The 23,511-nt window shown below is 34.8% G+C and overlaps 1 protein-coding gene across 1 annotated transcript in view; it reads right to left on the minus strand.

Moving 5' to 3' along the window:
* LOC134252462 (acid-sensing ion channel 5-like) overlaps positions 1-21,091 on the minus strand; it is a gene marked incomplete at its 3' end in the record, with an annotated part of 47,486 nt that extends 26,395 nt beyond the window's left edge. The window contains exons 1-2 of the mRNA XM_062734951.1: positions 20,950-21,091; positions 19,486-19,633 (exon numbers count right to left, since the gene is read on the minus strand). Coding sequence (XP_062590935.1) covers positions 19,486-19,633; positions 20,950-21,091 — 290 coding nt within the window. The remainder of the gene's footprint in view (positions 1-19,485; positions 19,634-20,949) is intronic.
* Between the last annotated feature and the right edge of the window lie 2,420 nt (positions 21,092-23,511).

Below are 23,511 nucleotides of genomic sequence, written 5' to 3' on the forward strand. Positions count from 1 at the left end.
AATATAAATATCTAGGATTCAGATTAACCAATCTGCAAACAACTTATATAGTAAGCATCAATAGAAGGGTCTTTGTTAATATTCCAAAAATAAATAAAAAATATTGAAAAACAAAAAAGTTAGAAAATACGATTTTTTTAATTCGCTTGTCGTAACGACCGGAAGTACTGACGATGAAAGAAAAGTCGCGTCCTGGAAAGTAAATATCATGATCTATAATCCCTGAAAGTTTCACATCGATATGTTTTACCGTTTATGAGTTTAACCGTGGACAAAATGTCATTTTAAAATCAGCAAATGTCCCGTAACTTGGCACCAAAAAGGAATTTCCAAAAAAATCGCTCAGATAGATCAAGTTCCTGTTACGACATATCTTTTCCGAAAATTTTATGTAATTCTATCCAGCAGTCTTTGAGAAATCGCGTGCACAAAATTAGAAAGTCAAAAAAATAATAAGAACTAGAAACGATCTCGTTGCGAGCAACGAGAGGTCTTCCGTCCGTTTCAGGAAAAGAACCTAAAATCGAGCTGAAAAAGTGATAAAAAATTTGGTCACAAAGGGGATTGAACCCAGGTCGCCATAGTGAAAATCCAACGCACTTTTTTCCTCTTTATTCCCAACACGCTTAAATTACGCGTTTGAGTCCACTGCTCTAAATGTACTTGAATATATTTCTTCAACAAAACACCTGTCTAAGAATCATGAAAGGCGCGCCACAATTTATAGTTTCGCGCCAAACACCACAAGTTAATCTGTGCACCTTTTCTTTGGAATGTTTCATAAAATAGATGTGATAGGAACGTTCTTTAAGCCTAAATTTCGAGGTTTAGAAAAATATATTTAACAGATTGTACATATTCTATATCTTATATAGGTAAGTAACACAAAAGAAGTGAAATGGTAAGAAAGTAAATTTAACACATTGCACAGACGTATCTAGCCCAATTACACTAAAGCAGTGAAACGGAAATTAAGTTTTGAGTTTGTCACTGAATTGCAGCGTACTAATAGGTGAAAGTCCACGTTGTTTTTTTACTTTTCATGCATCATTTAGTCAAACGCTCAGCTGACTCCATAAACCCCTACTCGCAAAATGGCGGAGTTGACAGAGGCAGACGCCATCTTGGACCCGCTTCAGATTTTCAAATATGAATATCTAGGATTCAGATTAACCAATATGCAAACAACTTATATAGTAAGCATCAATAGAAGGGTCTTTGTTAATATTCCAAAAATAAATAAAAAATATTGAAAAACAAAAAAGTTAGAAAATACGATTTTTTTAATTTGCTTGTCGTAACGACCGGAAGTACTGACGATGAACGAAAAGTCGCGTCCTGGAAAGGGAATATCATGATCTATAATCCCTGAAAGTTTCACTTAGATATGTTTTACTGTTTTTGAGTTTAATCGAGGACAAAATGTCATTTTTATTTCAGGAAATGTCCCGTAACTTGGCACTAAAAAGGAATTTCCAAAAAATCGCTCAGATAGATCAAGTTCATGTTACAACACATCTTTTATGAAAATTTCATGTAATTCTATCCAGCAGTCTTCGAGAAATCGCGTGCACAAAATTAGAAAGTCAAAAAAATAATAAGAACTAGATACGATCTCGTTGCGAGCAACGAGTGGGTCTTCCGTCAAATTTTCGATGAAATTCATCAAAAGCAGGAATTTATCGTAATATCCGATTATCGTATTATCGGATCGACTTAAACAGCGTAAAATAGAATTCCGCTTAATCTGATCGACTTATATACCGACAAATAGGAATGTTCTAGAATAATGACGTCACATGCGCAATTAGGATGCGCGTACGGTTCAAATATTCAAAATGGAGGATATCAATATATAAGCTGTCATATCATTGGTTGACCAATCACAGCCATCGTTAAATGTCCGCCATTGTAACTAAATATAAGTTGTTTACTTCTAAAACGCGAGGACATGTTCTGTCAAAACAGAATGCTTATAGATAAGATTGAAACGTAACTGCAGCGTACTAATAGGTGAAAGTCCATGTAGTTTTTTTACTTTTCATTTATCATTAAGTCAAACGCTCAGCTGCCTCCATAAACCCCTACTCGCGAAATGGCGGAGTTAGCAGAGACAGCCGCCATCTTGGGTCCGCTTCAGATTTTCAAATATTAATATCTAGAGTTCTGATTAACCAATATCCAAACAACTTATATAGTAAGCATCAATCAAAGGGTCTCTATTATCATTCCAAAAATAAATAAAAAATGTTGAAAAACAAAAAAGTTAGAAAATACGATTTTTTCAATTCGCTTCTCCTAACGACAGGAAGTACTGACGACGAACAAAGTGTTGCGTCCCGGATTGTATATATCACGATCTATAATCCCTGAAAGTTTCATGTTGATATCTTTTACCGTTTTTGAGTTTAATCGCGGACAAAATGTCATTTTATTTTCAGGAAATTGTCCGTAACTTGGCACCGGAAGTGAGTTTCCAAATTTTCTCTCGGATATATAAAATTCATGTTACGACACATCTTTTCTGAAAATTTCACGTCATTCCCTCCAGTAGTCTTCGAGAAATCGCGTGCACAAAATTAGAAAGTCAAAAAAATAATAAAAAGAATAATAACTAGATGCGATCTCGTTGCGAGCAACGAGAAGGTCTTCCGTCCGAGTTGTAGAGATATAATTAAACGAGCAATATCTGAAAATTATAATTTTCGATGAAATTCATCAAAAGCAGGAATTTATCGTAATATCCGATTATCGTATTATCGGAATGACTAATACAGCGTAAAATAGAATTCCGGTTAATCTGATCGACTTATATACCGACAAATAGGAATGTTCTAGAATAATGACGTCACATGCGCAATTAGGATGCGCGTACGGTTCAAATATTCAAAATGGAGGATATCAATATATAAGCTGTCATATCATTGGTTGACCAATCACAGCCATCGTTAAATGTCCGCCATTGTAACTAAATATAAGTTGTTTACTTCTAAAACGCGAGGACATGTTCTGTCAAAACAGAATGCTTATAGATATGAGCTAATAGTTTCTGAATTAGTGCATTAAAAATCACAAGAAATATACCGTTGGAAATTTAACACATTGCACACACCTATCTACACCAATTACACTAAAGCAGTAAACGGAAGTTAAGTTTTAAGATTGTCACTGAACTGCAGCGTACTAATAGGTGAAAGTCCATGTAGTTTTTTTACTTGTCATGTATCATTTAGTCAAACGCTCAGCTGCCTCCATAAACCCCTACTCGCGAAATGGCGGAGTTGACAGAGACAGCCGCCATCTTGGGTCCGCTTCAGATTTTCAAATATTAATATCTAGAGTTCTGATTAACCAATATCCAAACAAATTATATAGTAAGCATCGATCAAAGGGTCTCTACTATCATTCCAAAAATAAATAAAAAAAGATGAAAAACAAAAAAGTTAGAAAATACGCTTTTTTTAATTCGCTTCTCCTAACGACAGGAAGTACTGACGACGAACGAAAGTTTGCGTCCTGGATGGTATATGTCACGATCTATAATCCCTGAAAGTTTCATGTTGATATCTTTTACCGTTTTTGAGTTTAATCGCGGACAAAATGTCATTTTAATTTCAGGAAATTGTCCGTAACTTGGCACCGGAAGTGAGTTTCCACATTTGCTCTCGGATATATAAAATTCATGTTACAACACATCTTTTCTGAAAATTTCACGTCATTCCATCAAGTAGTCTTTGAGAAATCGCGTGCACAAAATTAGAAAGTCAAAAAAATAATAAAAAGAATAAGAAACAGTAGAATCACTATAAGGTCTTCCGTGAAGACGGAAGACCTTAATAAGAAACAGTAGAATCACTATAAGGTCTTCCGTGAAGACGGAAGACCTAAATAATAACTAGAAACGATCTCGTTGCGAGCAACGAGAGGTCTTCCGTCCGTTTCAGGAAAAGAAACTAAAATCGAGCCGAAAAAGTGATAAAAAAATTGGTCACAAAGGGGATTGAACCCAGGTCGCCAGCGTGAAAATCCAACGCGTTATTTTTCCTTTTTATTCCCAACACGCTTAAATTACGCGTTTGAGTCCACTGCTCTACATGTACTTGAATATACTTCTTCAACAAAACACCTGTCTAAGAATCACGAAAGGCGCGCCACTATTTATAATTTCGCGCCAAAGGCCACAAGTTAATCTGCGCGCCTTTTCTTTGGAATGTTTCATTAAATAGGTGTGATAGCTTTAATAGAATTAAGAAAAAGGAACGTTCTTTAAGCCTAAATTTCGAGGTTTAGAAAATATATTTAACAAATTGTACATTTTCTATATCAAATATAGATAAGTAACACAAAAGAAGTGAAATGGTAATTATTTTTAACATTTTTTTAATTACCCGTTTATCCCCAAAGTGAACTAATCCGGTTCTTTACACCTTCATTAAAAGGTAGAAATTGAATATTAAATTAAACAACTTCTTATCGCCTTTATTTTTTTCGACACTAAGAAAGTAAATTTATAACATTGCAAACACGTATTTAGCCCAATTACACTAAAGCAGTAAAACGGAAATAAAGTTTTACGATGTCACTATATTTCAGCGTACTGATAGGTGAAAGTCAATGTAGTTTAATTACTTTTCATGTATCATTTAGTCAAACGCTCAGCTGCCTCCATAAACCCCTACTCGCGCAATGGCGGAGTTGACAGAGACAGCCGCCATCTTGGGTCCACTTCAGATTTTCAAATATTAATATCTAGAGTTCTGATTTACCAATATCCAAACAACTTGAATAGTAAGGATTGATTAAAGGGTCTCTATTATCATTCCAAAAATCAATAAAAAATATTGAAAAACAAAAAAGTTAGAAAATACAATTTTTTTCAATTCGCTTCTCCTAGCGACAGGAAGTACCGACGACGAACAAGGTGTCGCGTCCTGGATGGTATATATCACGATCTATAATCTCTGAAAGTTACATGTTGATATCTTTTACCGTTTTTGAGTTTAATCGCGGACAAAATGTCATTTTAATTTCAGGAAATTGTCCGTAACTTGGCACCGGAAGTGAGTTTCCACATTTTTTCTCGGATATATAAAATTCATGTTACGACACATCTTTTCTAAGAATTTCACGTCATTCCATCTAATAGTCTTTGAGAAATCGCGTGCACAAAATTAGAATGTCAAAAAAATAATAAAAAGAATAATAACTAGAAACGATCTCGTTGCAAGCAACGAGAGGTCTTCCGTCCGTTTCAGGAAAAGAACATAAAATCGAGCCGAAAAAGTGATAAAAAAAAATTGGTCACAAAGGGGATTGAACCTAGGTCGCTAGCGTGAAAATCAAACGCGCTTTTTCCTCTTTATTCCCAACACGCTTAAATTACGCGTTTGAGTCCACTGCTCTAAATGTACTTGAATATACTTCTTCAACAATACACCTGTCTAAGAATCACGAAAGGCGCGCCACAATTTAAAAATCTCGCGCCAAACGCCACAAGTTAATCTGCACGCCTTTTCTTTGGAATGTTTCATTAAATAGGTCTGATAGCTTCAATAGAATAAAGAAAAAGGAAGGTTCTTTCATCTTAAATTTCGAGGTTTAGAAAATATATTTAACAGATTGTACATATTCTATATCTTATATAGGTAATTAACACAAAAGAAGTGAAATGGTAATCATTTAAAACTTTTTTTAATTACCCTTTTATCCCCAAAGTGAACTTATTTGATCCTTTACACCTTCATAAAAAGATAGAAATGGTTCGATGAAAGAAATGTCTCGCCATTCGACGGTCAAGGAATCAGATTTCATTTATGTTCAATGTTCAACTTTAAATATCTTTGAGAAAAGAATGTTAATATAATCTCCATTAAACGATCTTATTTAAAAAGGTTTTCTTATTTCTGTCTTATTTTAGTTTAATATGACTCAAGTATGCATGGGAAACACAGTGGTTACGTTTGTGAAAAACTAATAAATTTTGAATACTGCTCTTAATATAGTTATGTATACAGTACACCTGCAACAGTACACCTGTCTAAGAATCATAAAAGGCGGGCCACTATTCATAATCTTGCGAAAAACACCACGAGTAAATATTCGTGCCTATCCTTTGGACTGATCTATCAAATAGGTGTGATAGCTTCAATGAAATTAAATATTAAATTAAACAACTTCTTATCGCCTTTATTTTTTTCGACGTTAGAAAGAAAAATTTAACACATTGCACACACCTATCTACCCCAATTACACTAAAGCAGTAAAACGGAAATTAAGTTTTAAGATTGTCACTGAATTGCAGCGTACTAATAGGTGAAAGTCCATGTTGTTTTTTTACTTGTCATGTATCATTTAGTAAAACGCTCAGCTGCCTCCATAAACCCTACTCCCCAAATGGCGGAGTTGACAGAGACAGCCGCCATCTTGGGTCCGCTTCAGATTTTCAAATATTAATATCTAGAGTTCTGATTAACCAATATCCAAACAAATTATATAGTAAGCATCGATCAAAGGGTCTCTACTATCATTCCAAAACTAAATTTAAAAAAGTTGAAAAACAAAAAAGTTAGAAAATACGCTTTTTTCAATTCGCTTCTCCTTACGACAGGAAGTACTGACGACGAACGAAAGTTTGCGTCCTGGATGGTATATATCACGATCTATAATCCCTGAAAGTTTCATGTTGATATCTTTTACCGTTTTTGAGTTTAATCGCGGACAAAATGTCATTTTAATTTCAGGAAATTGTCCGTAACTTGGCACCGGAAGTGAGTTTCCACATTTTCTCTCGGATATATAAAATTCATGTTACAACACATCTTTTCTAAAAATTTCACGTCATTTCATCCAGTAGTCTTTGAGAAATCGCGTGCACAAAATTACAAAGTCAAAAAAATAATAAAAAGAATAATAACTAGATGAGATCTCGTTGCGAGCAACGAGTAGGTCTTCCGTTGAATTACTCGATAAGATGAGATGTGATTTTGACTGAGATATTTGTTTAAAGAGAATGCCATTAAGAAATCCTTCATTAAATTTAAAGTTTCTGATTTTCATCATGTTATTCTGAACATCCAATATTGCTTATAAAAATGCTCCCTTTTTCGAAACGTAAAGCATAGCAAATATAGCATTTTGGTCCCTTGCAACCCTTATTACATAAAACATTACCAAAATTTTATAATATATTGTTGCAAATCATTAAGATGAATACTTTTGCTTCATTAATGTATATCAAAATATTGATCATTAGAGAGTTATAGATAAAAGACTTTTGGCCCTTCTGAGCCCCTAATTTAAGGGGTCAGCCACATTTTCTTGGTATCAAATGAAAGGTCTCATGATTTTGAAGATTTTTTGTTCAGCATTTATTCAGAGATTTCTATTTGTTATGGAGATATGCTAAATGGTAATATTTAGGGGCCACTCCTACAAGTCCTTAACGGGGCCGTTTTACAAAAATTTGAAGTTTGCATATTGTCTAGATCATCATTCTGACCATCTTTTGTTCAATATTGCTTATTAAAATATTCCCCCTTTTTTAGATATAATGCGTCAAAGATTGAACATTATGGCCCCTTCTGATCCCTAATTACGTAACATAGGATCAAAATCTTATCATACATTGTTGCAAATTGTTAAGATGAATACTTTTGCTTCAGTAATGTATAACAAAATATTGATCATTATAGAGTTATAGATAAATACTTTTGGCCCCTCTGAGCCCCTAATTGGAGGGGTCAGCCCCTTTTTATTGATATCAAATGAAAGGTCTCATGATTTTGAAGATTTTTTGTTCAACACGTATTCAGAGATTTTCATTTGTTGTGGAGATATGCTTAATTGAAATATTTAGGGGCCACTCCTACAAGTCCTTAACGGGGCCGTTTTACAAAAATTCAAAGTATGCATATTGTTAAGAACATTATTCTGAACATTTTTTGTTCAATATTGCTTATCAAAATGTTCCCGCTTTTTGAGATATAAAGCGTCAAAGATGTGACATTCTGGCCCCTTCTAACCCTTAATTACGTAACATATGATCAAAATCTTATCATATATTGTTGCAAATTGATAAGATGAATACTTTTGCTTCAGTAATGTATATCAAAATATTGATCATTAGACAGTTATAGATAAAAGACTTTTGGCCCCTCTGAGCCCCTTATTTGAGGGGTCAGCCCCTTTTTCTTGATATCAAATGAAAGGTCTCGTGATTTTGAAGATTTTTTGTTCAACACTTATTCAGAGATTTTTATTTGTTGTGGAGATATGCTAAATTGAAATATTTAGGGGCCACTCCTAGAAGTCCTTAACGGGGCCGTTTTACAAAAATTTGAAGTTTGTATATTGTCTTGATCATCATTCTGACCATCTTTTGTTCAATATTGCTTATTAAAATATTCCCCCTTTTTGAGATATAATGCGTCAAAGATTGAACATTATGGCCCCTTCTGATCCCTAATTACGTAACATAGGATCAAAATCTTATCATATATTGTTGCAAATTGATAAGATGAATACTTTTGCTTCAGTAATGTATATCAAAATATTGATCATTATAGAGTTATAGATAAAAGACTTTTGGCCCCTCTGAGCCCCTAATTTGAGGGGTCAGCCCCTTTTTCTTGATATCAAATGAAAGGTCTGGTGATTTTAAAGATTTTTTGTTCAAAACCTGTTCAGAGATTTATATTTGTTGTGGAGATATGCTTAATTGAAATATTTAGGGGCCACTCCTACAAGTCCTTAACGGGGCCGTTTTACAAAAATTCAAAGTATGCATATTGTTAAGAACATTATTCTGAACATTTTTTGTTCAATATTGCTTATCAAAATGTTCCTGCTTTTTGAGATACAAAGCGTCAAAGATGTGACATTCTAGCCCCTCGTGGCCCTTTATTACGCAAGATATGCTTAAACGTTTATAATATATTGTTCCAAATGGTTTAAAATTTAAAAATATCAAAAAATCTAGCAGAAAAAATGAAAAACATTTTGAGTCATATGGGGGATCGAACCCGGATCGCCCGCGTGACAATCCAACGCGCTAACCATTCGGCCATTGGGATCGCCGCTTCGCGTTTTCAAATGCTAATATCTCGAGATTGGCTTTTTCGATTTTTAAACAAATTACATATTTGGCTTCTGCAGAAGAGTCTCTTTCCATTTCTAAAACAAAAATATTAAAAAAGAAAAGTTGAAAAAATGCGTTTCTTAAATTCACTTCCGGTATCGACCGGAAGTATTGACGACGCACGAAAAGGAGATTCTGCAACGCTATAAGTCACGAACTATCATCTCCAATTAATCTTCAGTTCATATCTTATGCAGTTTTCGCTGTTAAATCAAGACAAAATTGCATTTTAAAATCAGAAAATTGTCCATATCTCACGACCAGAAGTGACGTCATAAAAACAATTAAAAACCTATCAAGATCGATTGATAAGCTATTACATATGAAAATTTGATGTAAATCGGCCGAGCCGTTTTCGAGAAATCGCGTGCACAAAATCCGTTGGAATAATAATAATAATAATAGAGAAAAAGAAACCGAACGAAAACAATAAGGTCTTCCGTTGGAAACGGAAGACCTTAACTAGAAACGATCTCGTTGCGAGCAACGAGAGGTCTTCCGTCCGTTTCAGGAAAAGAACCTAAAATCAAGCTGAAAAAGTAATAAAAAAAATTTGGTCACAAAGGGGATTGAACCCAGGTCGCCAGCGCGAAAATCCAACGCCGTTTTTTCCTCTTTATTCCCAACACGCTTAAATTACGCGTTTGAGTCCACTGCTCTAAATGTACTTGAATATACTTCTTCAACAATACACCTGTTTAAGAATCACGAATGGCGCGCCACAATTTATAATTTCGCGCCAAATGCCACAAGTTAATCTGCGCGCCTTTTCTTTGGAGTGTTTCATTAAATAGGTGTGATAGCTTCAATAGAATAAAGAAAAAGGAACGTTCTTTAACCCTAAATTTCGAGAATTAGAAAATATATTTAACAAATTGTACATATTCTATATCTTATATAGATAAGAAACACAAAAAAGTGAAATGGTAATCATTTTTAACTTTTTTTAAATTACCCGTTTATTCCCAAAGTGAACTAACCCGATTCTTTACACCTTCATGAAAAGGTAGAAATGGTTCGATGAAAGACTGTAGACATGTCTCGCCATTCGACGGTCAAGGAATCAGATTTCATTTATGTTCAATGTTCAACTTTAAATATCTTTGAGAAAAGAATGTTAATATAAACTCCATTAGACAATCTTATCTCAAGTCAAAAAAATAATAAAAAGAATAATAATAATAACTAGATACGATCTCGTTGCGAGCAACGAGTGGGTCTTCCGTCCGATTCTTGATAAGATGAGATAAGATTTTGATTGAGAATTTTATTCTAAAATAATGATAAAGATTGTGAAGAAGAACGATTTTGCCTCCATAATCTGTCAACAAACATTGAACATAAAGACTCAAAAATTCGACTTTTGGCCCTTCACGGCCCCTAATATTAGGGATCAGCCCCTTTTTCTTCATATCATCTTTAACCTCTAAGGATTTTGAACACTTTTTGTTCAACAACTATTCATAGATTCTCTTTCGCTTTCAAGTTATTTGAAAAAGAAATATTTAGGGGCCAACCCTTCAATTCCTTAATGGGGACATTTAGCGAAAATTGAAAGGTTGCATATTATTCAGAACATTATTTTGAACATCATTTGTTCAATACTACTTATCAAAATATTTCCCAATTTTGAGATATAAAGCGTCAAAGATTGAGCATTTTGGCCCCTTGTGGCCCCTTATTATGCACCATACGACATTCAAATCATAATATATTGTTGTAGATTGTTGAGATAAACATCATTGCTTCTGTAATGTTTAACAAAATATTGACTGCTAAAGAGTTATCGATTAAAGACTTTTGGCCCCTTTTGGCCCCTAATTTGAGTTCCCAGTACCTTTTTCTTGATCTGATTTTAAAGCTCTTTAGATTTTGAACACTTTTTGTTCAACAACTATTCAGAGATTCTTTTTCGTTTTCAAGTTATTTACAAAAGAAATATTTAGGGGCCAACCCTTCAACCCCTTAAAGGGGACGTATAGCGAAAAACTAAAGGTTGCAAATTGTTCAGAACATTATTTTGAACATCTTTTGTTCAATATTACTTATCAAAGTATTTCCCACTTTAAAGATATAAAGCGTCAAAGATTTGGCATTCTGGCCCCTTATGGCCCCTTATTATGCACTTACGACATTCAAATCATAATATATAGTTGTAGATTGTTGAGATAAACATTCTTGCTTCAGTAATGTTTAACAAAATATTGACTGCTAAAGAGTTATCGATTAAAGACTTTTAGCCCCTCTCGGCCCTTAATTTGAGTGCCAAGCCCCTTTTTCTTGATCTCATCTTAAAGCTCTCAGGATTTTGAACCCTTTTTGTTCAACAACTATTCAGAGATTCTCTTTCGTTTTGGAGTTATTTGCAAAAGAAATATTTAGGGGCCAACCCTTCAACTCCTTAAAGGGGACGTATAGCGAAAAACTAAAGGTTGCATATTGTTCAGAACATTATTTTGAACATCTTTTGTTCAATATTACTTATCAAAGTATTTCCCTCTTTTGAGATATAAAGTGTCAAAGATTTAGCATTCTGGCCCCTTATGGCCCCTTATTATGCACCATATGACACTCAAATTGTAATATATAGTTGTAGATTGTTGAGATAAACATTTTTGCTTCAGTAATTAATAACAAAATATAGACTGTTAAAGAGTTATCGAATAAATACTTTTGGCCCCTCTCGGCCCCTAATGTGATGAGTCAGCACATTTTTCTTGATATCATTTTACAGATCTTGTCATTTTGCACAAATATTGCTCAGTATGTTTTAACAAAATAATTATATTTTAAAAGATATGATGCAAAATGTCTCAAAAATTCAGTCATGATACGTGTCCTAGATTTTGACCCCTACCGAGCTTCCATACTAGGCATTTCCGGAAAATTTGAAAACCATTGTGCATCTTGACAACATGTCCTTTATCTTTGGTAAAAATTTCAGTGTTCTAGCGTTAGCCGTTCTTGAGTTCTGGTGATGACAAGGAGGTCCTCTAAATTTTGATTAAAGGGCAATAACTTCCGACCGGAAGTGATTTTCGAAAAAATGAGAAAAACGGATCAGGTTTAGTTGACGACACACCTTTCCTGAAAATTTCAAGTTAATCGATCGAGCCATCTCCGAGAAATCTTCTGCACAAAAATTGTAAGAAGAAAAAGAATAATAATAATAATAATAATAATAATAAAAGTGAAAAAGAAACAATAGAATAATAGAAGGGTCTTCCGTTGGAGACGGAAGACCCTAATAATAATAACTAGATACGATCTCGTTGCGAGCAACGAGTGGGTCTTCCGTCCGATTCTTGATAAGATGAGATAAGATTTTGATTGAGAATTTTATTCTAAAATAATGATAAAGATTGTGAAGAAGAACGATTTTGCCTCCATAATCTGTAAACAGACATTGAACATAAAGACTCAAAAATTCGACTTTTGGCCCCTCACGGCCCCTTATATTAGGGATCAGCCCTTTTTTCTTCATATCATCTTAAACCTCTTAAGATTTTGATCACTTTTTGTTCAACAACTATTCAGAGATTCTCTTTCGTTTTCGAGTTATTTGAAAAAGAAATATTTAGGGGCCAACCCTTCAACTCCTTAATGGGGACATTTAGCGAAAAATGAAAGGTTGCATATTATTCAGAACATTATTTTGAACATCTTTTGTTCAATACTACTTATCAAAATATTTCCCAATTTTGAGATATAAAGCGTCAAAGATTGAGCATTTTGGCCCCTTGTGGCCCCTTATTATGCACCTTACGACATTCAAATCATAATATATAGTTGTAGATTGTTGAGATAAACATCATTGCTTCAGTAATGTTTAACAAAATATTGATTGTAAAGAGTTATCGATTAAAGACTCTTGGCCCCTTTCGGCCCCTAATTTGAGTTCCCAGTCCCTTTTTCTTGATCTGATTTTAAAGCTCTTTGGATTTTGAACACTTTTTGTTCAACAACTATTCAGAGATTCTTTTTCGTTTTCAAGTTATTTACAAAAGAAATATTTATGGGCCAACCCTTCAACTCCTTAAAGGGGACGTATAGCGAAAAACTAAAGGTTGCACAATGTTAAGAACATTATTTTGTACATCTTTTGTTCATTCTTACTTATCAAAGTATTTTCCACTTTTAAGATATAAAGCGTCAAATATTTGGCATTCTGGCCCCTAATGGCCCCTTATTATGCACCATACGACATTCAAATCATAATATATAGTTGTAGATTGTTGAGATAAACATTCTTGCTTCAGTAATGTATAACAAAATATTGACTGCTAGAGTTATCGATTAAAGACTTTTAGCCCCTCTCGGCCCTTAATTTGAGTGCCAAGCCCCTTTTTGTTGATCTTATCTTAAAGCTCTCAGGATTTTGAACCCTTTTTGTTCAACAACTATTCAGAGATTCTCTTTCGTTTTGGAGTTATTTGCAAAAGAAATATTATGGGGCCAACCCTTCAACTCCTTAAAGGGGACGTATAGCGAAAAACTAAAGGTTGCATATTGTTCAGAACATTATTTTGAACATCTTTTGTTCAATATTACTTATCAAAATATTTCCCTCTTTTGAGATATAAAGCGTCAAAGATTTAGCATTCTGGCCCCTTATGGCTCCTTATTATGCACCATACGACACTCAAATTGTAATATATAGTTGTAGATTGTTGAGATAAACATTTTTGCTTCAGTAATTAATAACAAAATATTGACTGTTAAAGAGTTATCGAATAAATACTTTTGGCCCCTCTCGGCCCCTAATGTGATGAGTCAGCACATTTTTCTTGATATCATATTTAAGATCTTGTCATTTTGCACAAATATTGCTCAGTATGTTTTAACAAAATAATTATATTTTAAAAGATATGATGCAAAATGTCTCAAAAATTCAGTCATGATACGTGTCCTAGATTTTGACCCCTACCGAGCTTCCATACTAGGCATTTCCGGAAAATTTGAAAACCATTGTGCATCTTGACAACATGTCCTTTATCTTTGGTAAAAATTTCAGTGTTCTAGCGTTAGCCGTTCTTGAGTTCTGGTGATGACAAGGAGGTCCTCTAAATTTTGATTAAAGGGCAATAACTTCCGACCGGAAGTGATTTTCGAAAAAATGAGAAAAACGGATCAGGTTTAGTTGACGACACACCTTTCCTGAAAATTTCAAGTTAATCGATCGAGCCATCTCCGAGAAATCTTCTGCACAAAAATTGTAAGAAGAAAAAGAATAATAATAATAATTAATAATAATAAAAGTGAAAAAGAAACAATAGAATAATAGAAGGGTCTTCCGTTGGAGACGGAAGACCCTAATAAGAAACAGTAGAATCACTATAAGGTCTTCCGTGAAGACGGAAGACCTTAATAAGAAACAGTAGAATCACTATAAGGTCTTCCGTGAAGACGGAAGACCTTAATAATAATAATAATAAGAAACAATAGAATAACTATAAGGTCTTCCGTGAAGACGGAAGACCTTAATAATAATAATAAGAAGAAACAATAGAATAACTATAAGGTCTTCCGTGAAGACGGAAGACCTTAACTAGTGCTAATTGTAACGGGAACCGTTACAGATGTTCCCCAAACGCTCCCCAACTCCCTTTTGGTGCCATATTCGCTGTAAGCTTCTGTAAATAAGACAAATTCTGGTAATTTAGACTTTAACAAAATTTACCCTGAAGGATACCAATTATATTCAAATTTTAGCATTGCACCCGTGCGCATGTGAATGCATGTGCGTTATAACCATATCATCTTGTCTACACTATCTAGATATTTAAAAGTACTATATATCAAAGCATTCAGTCCAAAAGTATTAAAAATCACTCATTTGAGTGTATTTTTAATTTCACTCGTTCTAAATGCACGCACGTGCGTGTACGTGCATGATGATCATACCTTCTTGTAGGAGTTCCTTATATTTATCTATGTTCTGAATCCCATCCTGTTTGGTTGAAAAACAAGAGAGTTATAGCCATTTCAAGTTTCAGCCAATCAGATTGCAGCACACGTGCATGCGCGTGATTTCATGAATTTTTTGTATATCATATTGCAGGATATCCTAATGTAAAACTATGTTTTAAATTTCAAAGCATTTCGCCAAAAAACAAAGGGGTTGTAACCATTTAAAGTTTTAGCCAATCAAAATGCAGCACACGTGCATGCGCGTGATTTCTTTAATTTTTCTGTGTATCATACTGCAGGGTATTCTAAAGTATGACTATGTTTTAAATTTCAAAGCATTTCATCAAAAAACAAAGGAAGTATAGCCTTTTAAAGTTTCAGCCAATCAGATTGCAGCACACGTGCATGCGCGTGATTTCTTGAAATTCTTTTGATATCATATTGTAGAATATCCTAGTTCATTACTATATTATAAATTTCAAAGCATTTCGTCAAAAAACAAAAGAGATATTGAGATTTTTGTTTCAGCCAATCAGAGCAAAGCTCAAGTGCACGCGCGTGAGTTCGTGCTAATTTGACAGTGTCATGATATTAACACTATTTATATGTCTTTATGTAATGAGTTTCAAAGCATTTCATAAAAAAATGTAAAAGTTATGGCCATCATAAGTATATCAGTCATTTCACTCACTTCACGCGCACGCACGTGCAGGCGTATGCGCGCAAAATGACCTTCGTTCCGCAAACCTACACTACACACCCATTAACCCTAAAAAGGTTTTAACTTGGTTTGGTGAACAGTTTCTGAGAACACTTCTGGACAAAAAAGTACCGGAGAAGAAATAAGAAGAAAAAAGAATAATAATAACTAGAGCAAAGCTCGTTGCAAAGCAACGAGTAGGTCTTCCGTCCTGTTCGACCGGAAGTAGCTTTCATTTTTAACAAAAATGAGAAATAACGCCAAAAAATGGGTTGAATATCCAAAACTATGTTAATTAATGCAAAAATAAGCCATTTTTTGCTACTTCCGGTTTGACCGGAAATTACGACGACGGACGGAAAATTAATTTTTATGCTCCCAGAGACATATGTTACCCCAAAACTTCCCAAGCTCGGCAAAAATACGCGTTTTCCGAACACTTCCGGTTTTGCCGGAAGTGACGACGCCGGACGTATTTTGAAGACACCAAAAGATTAAGCTGAACATTTTGGACAACTTTTCTTCTTTGATGTATTACAAATTCTCGAGACGTTTTGAGATATAAAGAAAAAACTTTCGGCCCCTCTAGGCCCTAAATTTTAGGGGCCAGCCCTTTTTACAAGATATCATTTGAAAGATCTTGGAATTCCACACTTCTTTTGTTCTATATGTTTTAACAAAATATTTCCAGGTAAAAAGCTATCGTAGAAAAGATGTTAAAAATTTTGAAATTCGCGATAGGTCTATTTTCGGGCCATAGCGAGCGTCGGCGCTTCGTACTTCCGGTAGTTGTGATATACAAAAGGCACTTCTCCAAAATTTGCTCTAGCATCCCTCAAAAATTCACACTTCTATCTTCAATGGTTTTTGAGAACATTGCCGGACAAAGTGACCCTCTAAAAATGACAAAATCGCAGAAATCTCCGAACCGGAAGTGACGTCATCAAAACAAAAAAATATATATCTAGATTTTTTGATGTTCTATCATTCCTGAAAGTTTCATGAAAATCGATCAAGGCGTTTTCGAGAACTCGCGTGCACAAAATATGTAAGAAAAAAAATAATAAAAACTGTGGAAAAGAAACCTAAGAATAACAGAAAGGTCTTCCGCTGAAGACGGAAGACCTTAATAATAAGAAACAGAGTAAAAACAATATGTTCCCAAACTCCGTTTGGGGAACATAAACAATATGTTCCCAAACTCCGTTTGGGGAACATAATAATAAGAAACCGAGTAAAAACAATATGTTCCCAAACTCCGTTTGGGGAACATAATGATAATAATAATAACTAGAGCAAAGCTCGTTGCAAAGCAACGAGTAGGTCTTCCGTCCTGTTTTGACCGGAAGTGACGTCAACAAAAGAAAGTAATGAGCTAAGTTGTCTCCAGTGACTTTAAAAATTCAATTTTGCGTCAAAACCTTAAAAAATAAGCTATTTTCGGCTACTTCCGGTTTGACCGGAAGTGATGTCGACGGACGGAAAATTAAGTTTTTATGCTTCCAGTGACATGTGCTATCCAAAAATATGTCAAGAACGGCAAAAATATGCATTTTCGTACTACTTCCGGTTTTACCGGAAGTGACGTCGCCGGATGAATTTTGACGATCCAGATAGATTAGGCTTAGCATTTTGAACAACTTTGCTTCTTTGACGTATTACAAATTCTCAATACTTTTTGAGATATAAAGGAAAAACGTTTGGCCCCTCTCGGCCCTTAATTATAGGGACCAGCCCTTTTTTCGAGATATAGTTTGAAAGATCAAGAAATTTTACACTTCTTTTGTTCTATATGTTTTAACGAAATATTTGTATGTAAAAAGATATCGAAGAAAAAGTGTTAGAAATTTCAAAATTCTGGACATGCCCCTTTTCGGACCATAGCGAGCGTCGGCATGCAGCACTTCCGGTGAAAATGAAATACGTATGTCACATCTACATATATTGATCTATCATTGCTGAAAAACTCAAGTTTCTATCCTAAGCCGTTTTTGAAAAAACTAGCGGACAAAGTGACCCTCTAAAAATCACCAAATCGCGAAAATCTCAAAACCGGAAGTGACGTCATCAAAACAAAAAATTATATATCAGGTTTGTTTGATGTTCTATCAGCCCTGAAAGTTTCATGAAAATCCATCGAGCCGTTTCTGAGAACTCGCGTGCACAAAATCGGTAAGAAAAAAAAACAATAATAATAATAAAAATAGTGGAAAAGAAACCTAAGAATAACAAGAAGGTCTTCCGCTGAAGACGGAAGACCTTAATAAGAAACCGAGTAAAAACAATATGTTCCCAAACTCCGTTTGGGGAACATAATTATCTGACTGGATGGCTAGATCTTCGGTTTTGGCAATAAACGAATCGTCCTAGGTGAAGGTTTGCCTTCAAAACCCCCAAAAACATATTTTGGTTTATGAAAACCATTCCAAATTTGCTAAATCAAGATATGGTACCAAATCAAGTCATTCAAAACATTATTTGGATCCCATGGTCATATCATTAATGTTATACACAATATATAATGGTCATATTACTAATCGTAACGGAGTTGAAAAAAACGTTATAGGATAACACTTATCATGATAATAGTTTTTTAAATTTTAAGCAGAGGTAGCTGCTGATTTATTATTTTGCTTTCCCCATATGTTGACTTGATTGATTCAACTTTCACATTCCTCACTCAAAATATTTTTTTGAATTTTAGTAACAGCCAATTTGTCACTTTATTTGAAAATGACCCATATATATATATATCAGTCCAGTCCAATACGAAAATTCGTAATATTACGAAAAAACGTAAGATTACGAAAGACCGTAATATTACAAGTTATCGTAATATAAAACTTATATTACAATTTTTCGTAATTAATGTAGTTAAATTACGAATACGCATAATATAGCAGATTGTAAGAGACTATATTACGAGTTTTCGTAATCCAAGACAAATTCAAGCATTGCAAGAAATTGAGTGGTGGGTAGCAAAGTATGACGTCAATAATATATCAGGTTCCACATCTACTGATAGCACGCGGTCAGTTTGGTCAGATACGCCTATCAGAAAGCATGGAAATTCAAAAAGAAAGTACCGCCAGCGATGGATGAGTGGACAATTTCTTTTATTATTCTTTTATAGGAATTCTCCCAAGGATAAGACCAATTTTCCAGTAAATTTCAATATTCGCTTAAGCATGTCGCATTGGTCTATATCACCCGAACTCCCTACTTTTCTTCCGAAGTCTACCCTAAAAATCACACCCTCGTCTCATAATACAACTTTTCGTGCAATTCTTATTGAAATACATAGAATTCAAATCTCAGTAAGAGTCGTACAAGTTATCGCCCTTGACATATCGTAGTAAACGTCATACTTTGCTATCCGCCACTCAATTTCTTGCAATGCTTGAATTTGTCTTGGATTACGAAAACTCGTAATATAGTCTCTACAATCTGCTATATAACGCGTATTCGTAATTTAACTACATTATGATAAAATGTAATATAAGTTTTATATTATGATAACTTGTAATATTACGCTTTCTCGTAATCTTACTTTTTTTCGTAATATTACAAATTTTCGTATTGGACTGGACTGTAAATATATATATCTCTATAGTTTCACCGATAGGTTCACACTAGTTGCAATCTAATTTCAAGCTAGTAATGGTATATTTAGGAACTCATGGAAAATGGTGGGGTAACGTGACAGCAATAGGTTATCAGCCTAAACTTACTTTTGAACCAAATACTTGCTGCCTCTATCTCCCTCTCTGTATCCACTGCTAGCATTACGAATTGATCCTTCGGGCTGTTTCGTCGCAAACACTTAATTCTGGCTAACACATTCTTTTTCAGATCTTTGTCTCTGACATGATACAGAAGTGGTCTTCCTGAAACAGAGATATCACAAACCCTGGTACTGTTAGTTATATGTCGGAATCTGGTTTTTTAGCGACACAGGAGTTTCCTTTAGTTCCTCGGACTTGGACTTTTGGCTGGATCCAGACCCAAAAGTCCGAGCGTGAACTCAACGAAACTCCTCAGTGTCACTAGGGTAAGTAATATTACCGATAACCATCTTCCCCATACTGATTTAAAATCAGTATTTACTTTTGAAAATTGAAAATAACATTTTCAGGGCAAAGACAGAAAAACTCAGAATTAATACTAAATTAGGAATTGTACATATTATACCTTATCACAAGCATTCATTCTTGATAATGGTGGTACCAATATATTCCATTTTTGAAATAACAAAGAACTGTCTAATTAGTCTTGTATAACTATTTTCTACCTTGAAGATATCAACTTGATAATCAGTGCTGGCAACCAATTTGCCAATTATTTGATCTATTTTGGAAGTGTATGCCTGTCAAACTTTTTGTCCTCTCTAGAAAAAGATGTTCTAGAGAGGACATTTTTGTGACATGCCATAAAATAATTACGTAAGCATGGTGCCCTCAAAATTTAGCATGGTTATACAGCAACGCTTATTACCTTATGCCATTCAACACTTTCCCCTATCACTGCTTAGGTAAAATATTACAATGTTTGGAAAGATGTCAACTTAATTTCAAACCTCTGATATATTCGGTGAAGTGAAAAATATGCATTTTTCCAATTATTAGTGCACTAATCTTGAGCCATGGGTTCACCCTCATCGGGATACAGCCGGAAGTACGTGAAACTCAACGAAACTCCTCCGTGTCACTATGGTAATATTTTTGAATTTTGGCTAGATGCAGACGACGTATGAGGGTGAACCCATGGCTCAAATTAATTGTAATTGAGTTCTATGAATGTGTCGTTGAGTTCTCATATTAATTGAAAATATTACCGTAGCAATACTGAAGAGTTTCGTTGAGTATATGCAGATGATGTATGAGGGTGAACCCATGGCTCAAATTAATTGTAAAAAAATTTCACCCTAAGCTACACTGAGGAATTTCATTGAGGTTCACGGACTTTTGTGAACCCATGGCTCAAATTAATTGTAAATTACCCTAGCGACACTGAGGAGTTCTGTTGAGTTCCACGGACTTTTGGCTGAATCACGATGAGGTATGAGGGTGAACCAATGGCTCACATTAATTGTAAATATTACCGTAGCGACACTGAGGAGATTTGTTGAGATCCTAGTACTTTTGGCTGTATGCAGATGAGGTATGAGGGTGAACCCATGGCTCACATTAATTGTAAATATTACCGTAATGACACTGAGGAGTTTCGTTGAGTTCCACGGACTTTTGGCTGGATCCAGATGAGGTATGAGGGGGAACACATGGGAGCTTTGTTGAGTTCCTCGGACTTTTGGCTGGATATAGATGAGGTATTGAGGGTGAACCCATTGCTCAAAATGCTTTTACATGTTTGGCATCTAAGAGTAAAACATACTGTCCTCATTTTTAGTACTTCCATAACACTTTGACTTTATGTACATGTACTTTGCTTACAGTATGTTACTATAAAACAGATTGATTGTTTATTGCTTAATGTCAGGCTGTTGCCACAATGATCAACTGCTGGTGAAAAAGTTAAAAAAAATCTGTATGAAAACTAAGGTTGCAACTCCCTCTGGCAAAGTTGGCCTAAGATGATTTTGGCTGCCCTGTTAGGCTCATTTCGGTGTCGATGCTCTACAAGATTTTATGATTTGGCAGTCTGGTGTGCATTGGATTAATTCATTTTGTGTTGTAATTGGATTATATTTCATGAAGTTGACAAGACCAGCAGTCGGTAAGTACAAGTTTAAGTATAGTGGGGGGTAAAATAAACCCAAATATTTACATTCGCTGTGTTTTTCTAGTAAGCTTACTGTGAAATTGATTTGAAAAACATTTTCGTGTATACTCACGCGTAGAAATATACAAGGAGAAACGTGCGTTAACGTGACGTCACAATGAGACTGCAGCAACGTTAGTAAAATGCAATAATATAGGACAGCGAGAAATTCAAATATTGAGTATATTTTAGTTGCCTCCAAACAGATAAAATGTAAATATAAGGAATGTTTTTCAGTTTAGTATGAATTATTGGTGTGTGAATCACACAGACTTGCACATAGGCATATTTTTCATGAAGTGCTAGCGCGCTCCATGAAATATGCCTACGTGACAAGTCTGTGTGATTCACACACCAATAACTCACACAAAACTAAAAAACATTCCTTAAGTGATTAGGTTAAAGTTCAAAAAGGGTCAAAGATCATCGCATGCCACACTAGACGAATTTGATATTGTGAAGTTATCTCCCATTGTCGATGTGACATTCAGTTACTGCCAATACTGGTGCGGATCCAGAATTTTTTTTTCGGAGTAGGGAGGGGGTTCACATCTCAGCCAAAAAATTCCAGCCCAGAATTTCCTGACAAGCAGGAGAAAAAAAAATGAAAACAAATAAACAAAATAAAAACAATGATATTGGGGTCAATGTTTTCTAAGTTGGGGGGGATGTCCAAAGTCATTTTTTATTTGCTTCAGTATATAGTCTTGTTTAAATAACAAAGCAAATTCCAGGGGGGCGGGGGGGGGGGGGTCCAATCTCCCTACCCACTCCCTGTCCCTGAAATAACAATCTATTTTGTGATTCCAATTAAATAGTATATTTTTTCCATTTGACTAATTATACATATTTTGTTTCTTGTGTTTATATTATGTCTGTCTATTTGTCTGCAGAAATTATAACCTTGCCTATAAGTTTTAAGTGGGATGGGCTATACAAATGGCTTCCAATTTTATAGGTTTATTTCTTGTGACAATTAAGACCTTTTAATTGGGTACCATTAATTTTTACCTCAGATCGCTTGACCTAGGATACACATTTTTACAAGAAAAATACCAAACTTTAAACTTGGCCTAAATTTTTAGGTCACCTGAGTAGACTCAGGTGACCTATTGCTATCCGTTTTTGTCCGTCGTCGTCCGTCGTGCGTCGTGCGTTAACATTTAAACATTTTCAGCTTCTTCTCTGAAACCACTGAACCTATTTCAACCAAATTTGGCATATAGCATCTATGGGTGAAGGGGAACAAAAATTGTGAATTTCATGGTCCCTGCCCCCCTGGGGCCTGGGGGTAGGGGCAAAAACCACTAAAAATTGTGCAATCTTTAAAAATCTTCTTCTTAACTCCCGGACATCAAGCAGTCAAACTGTTGGTATGATTGTAATTAGCATTGAGTCCTCTACCAAAATTGTGAAATTCATGGCCCCAGGGTCAGGGGTTCTGGTGTTAGGGCGGGGCTCTATTGATTATATAGTCAAAATGCAGTAAGTCTTTAAAAATCTTCTTCTCTGCTCCTGGGTATTAAATAAACAAATTAAGTTCATAGTTATGATGAGCAAGAGTAGGTCTACCAAATTTGTGAATTTTATGGCCCCAGGGTCAGGGGTTCTGGTGTTAGGGCGGGGCTCTATTGATTATGTAGTGAAAATGCATTATTTCTTTGAAAATCTTCTTCTCTGTTCCTGAGTATTAAATAAACTAATTAAGCACATAGTTATGATGAGCAAGAGTGTCTCTTCATAAATTGTGAATTTTATGGCCCCAGGGTCAGGGGTTTTGGTGTTAGGGCAGGGCTCTATATTGATTATGTAATGAAAATGTATTAAATCTTTTAAAATCAACTTCTCTGCTCCTAGGTTTTAAATAAACTAACTAAGTAAATAGTTATGATGAACAAGAGTGTCTCTACCAAAATTGTGAAACTCATGGCCCCAGGGTCAGTGGTTCTGGTGTTAGGGCGGGGCTCTATTGATTATATAGTGAAAA

Source organism: Saccostrea cucullata, unplaced genomic scaffold, assembly GCF_032062105.1.
Source record: "Saccostrea cucullata isolate Sc308-1 unplaced genomic scaffold, CSIRO_AGI_Scuc_v1 ctg1746, whole genome shotgun sequence".
Taxonomy (NCBI): Eukaryota; Metazoa; Mollusca; class Bivalvia; order Ostreida; family Ostreidae; genus Saccostrea; species Saccostrea cuccullata.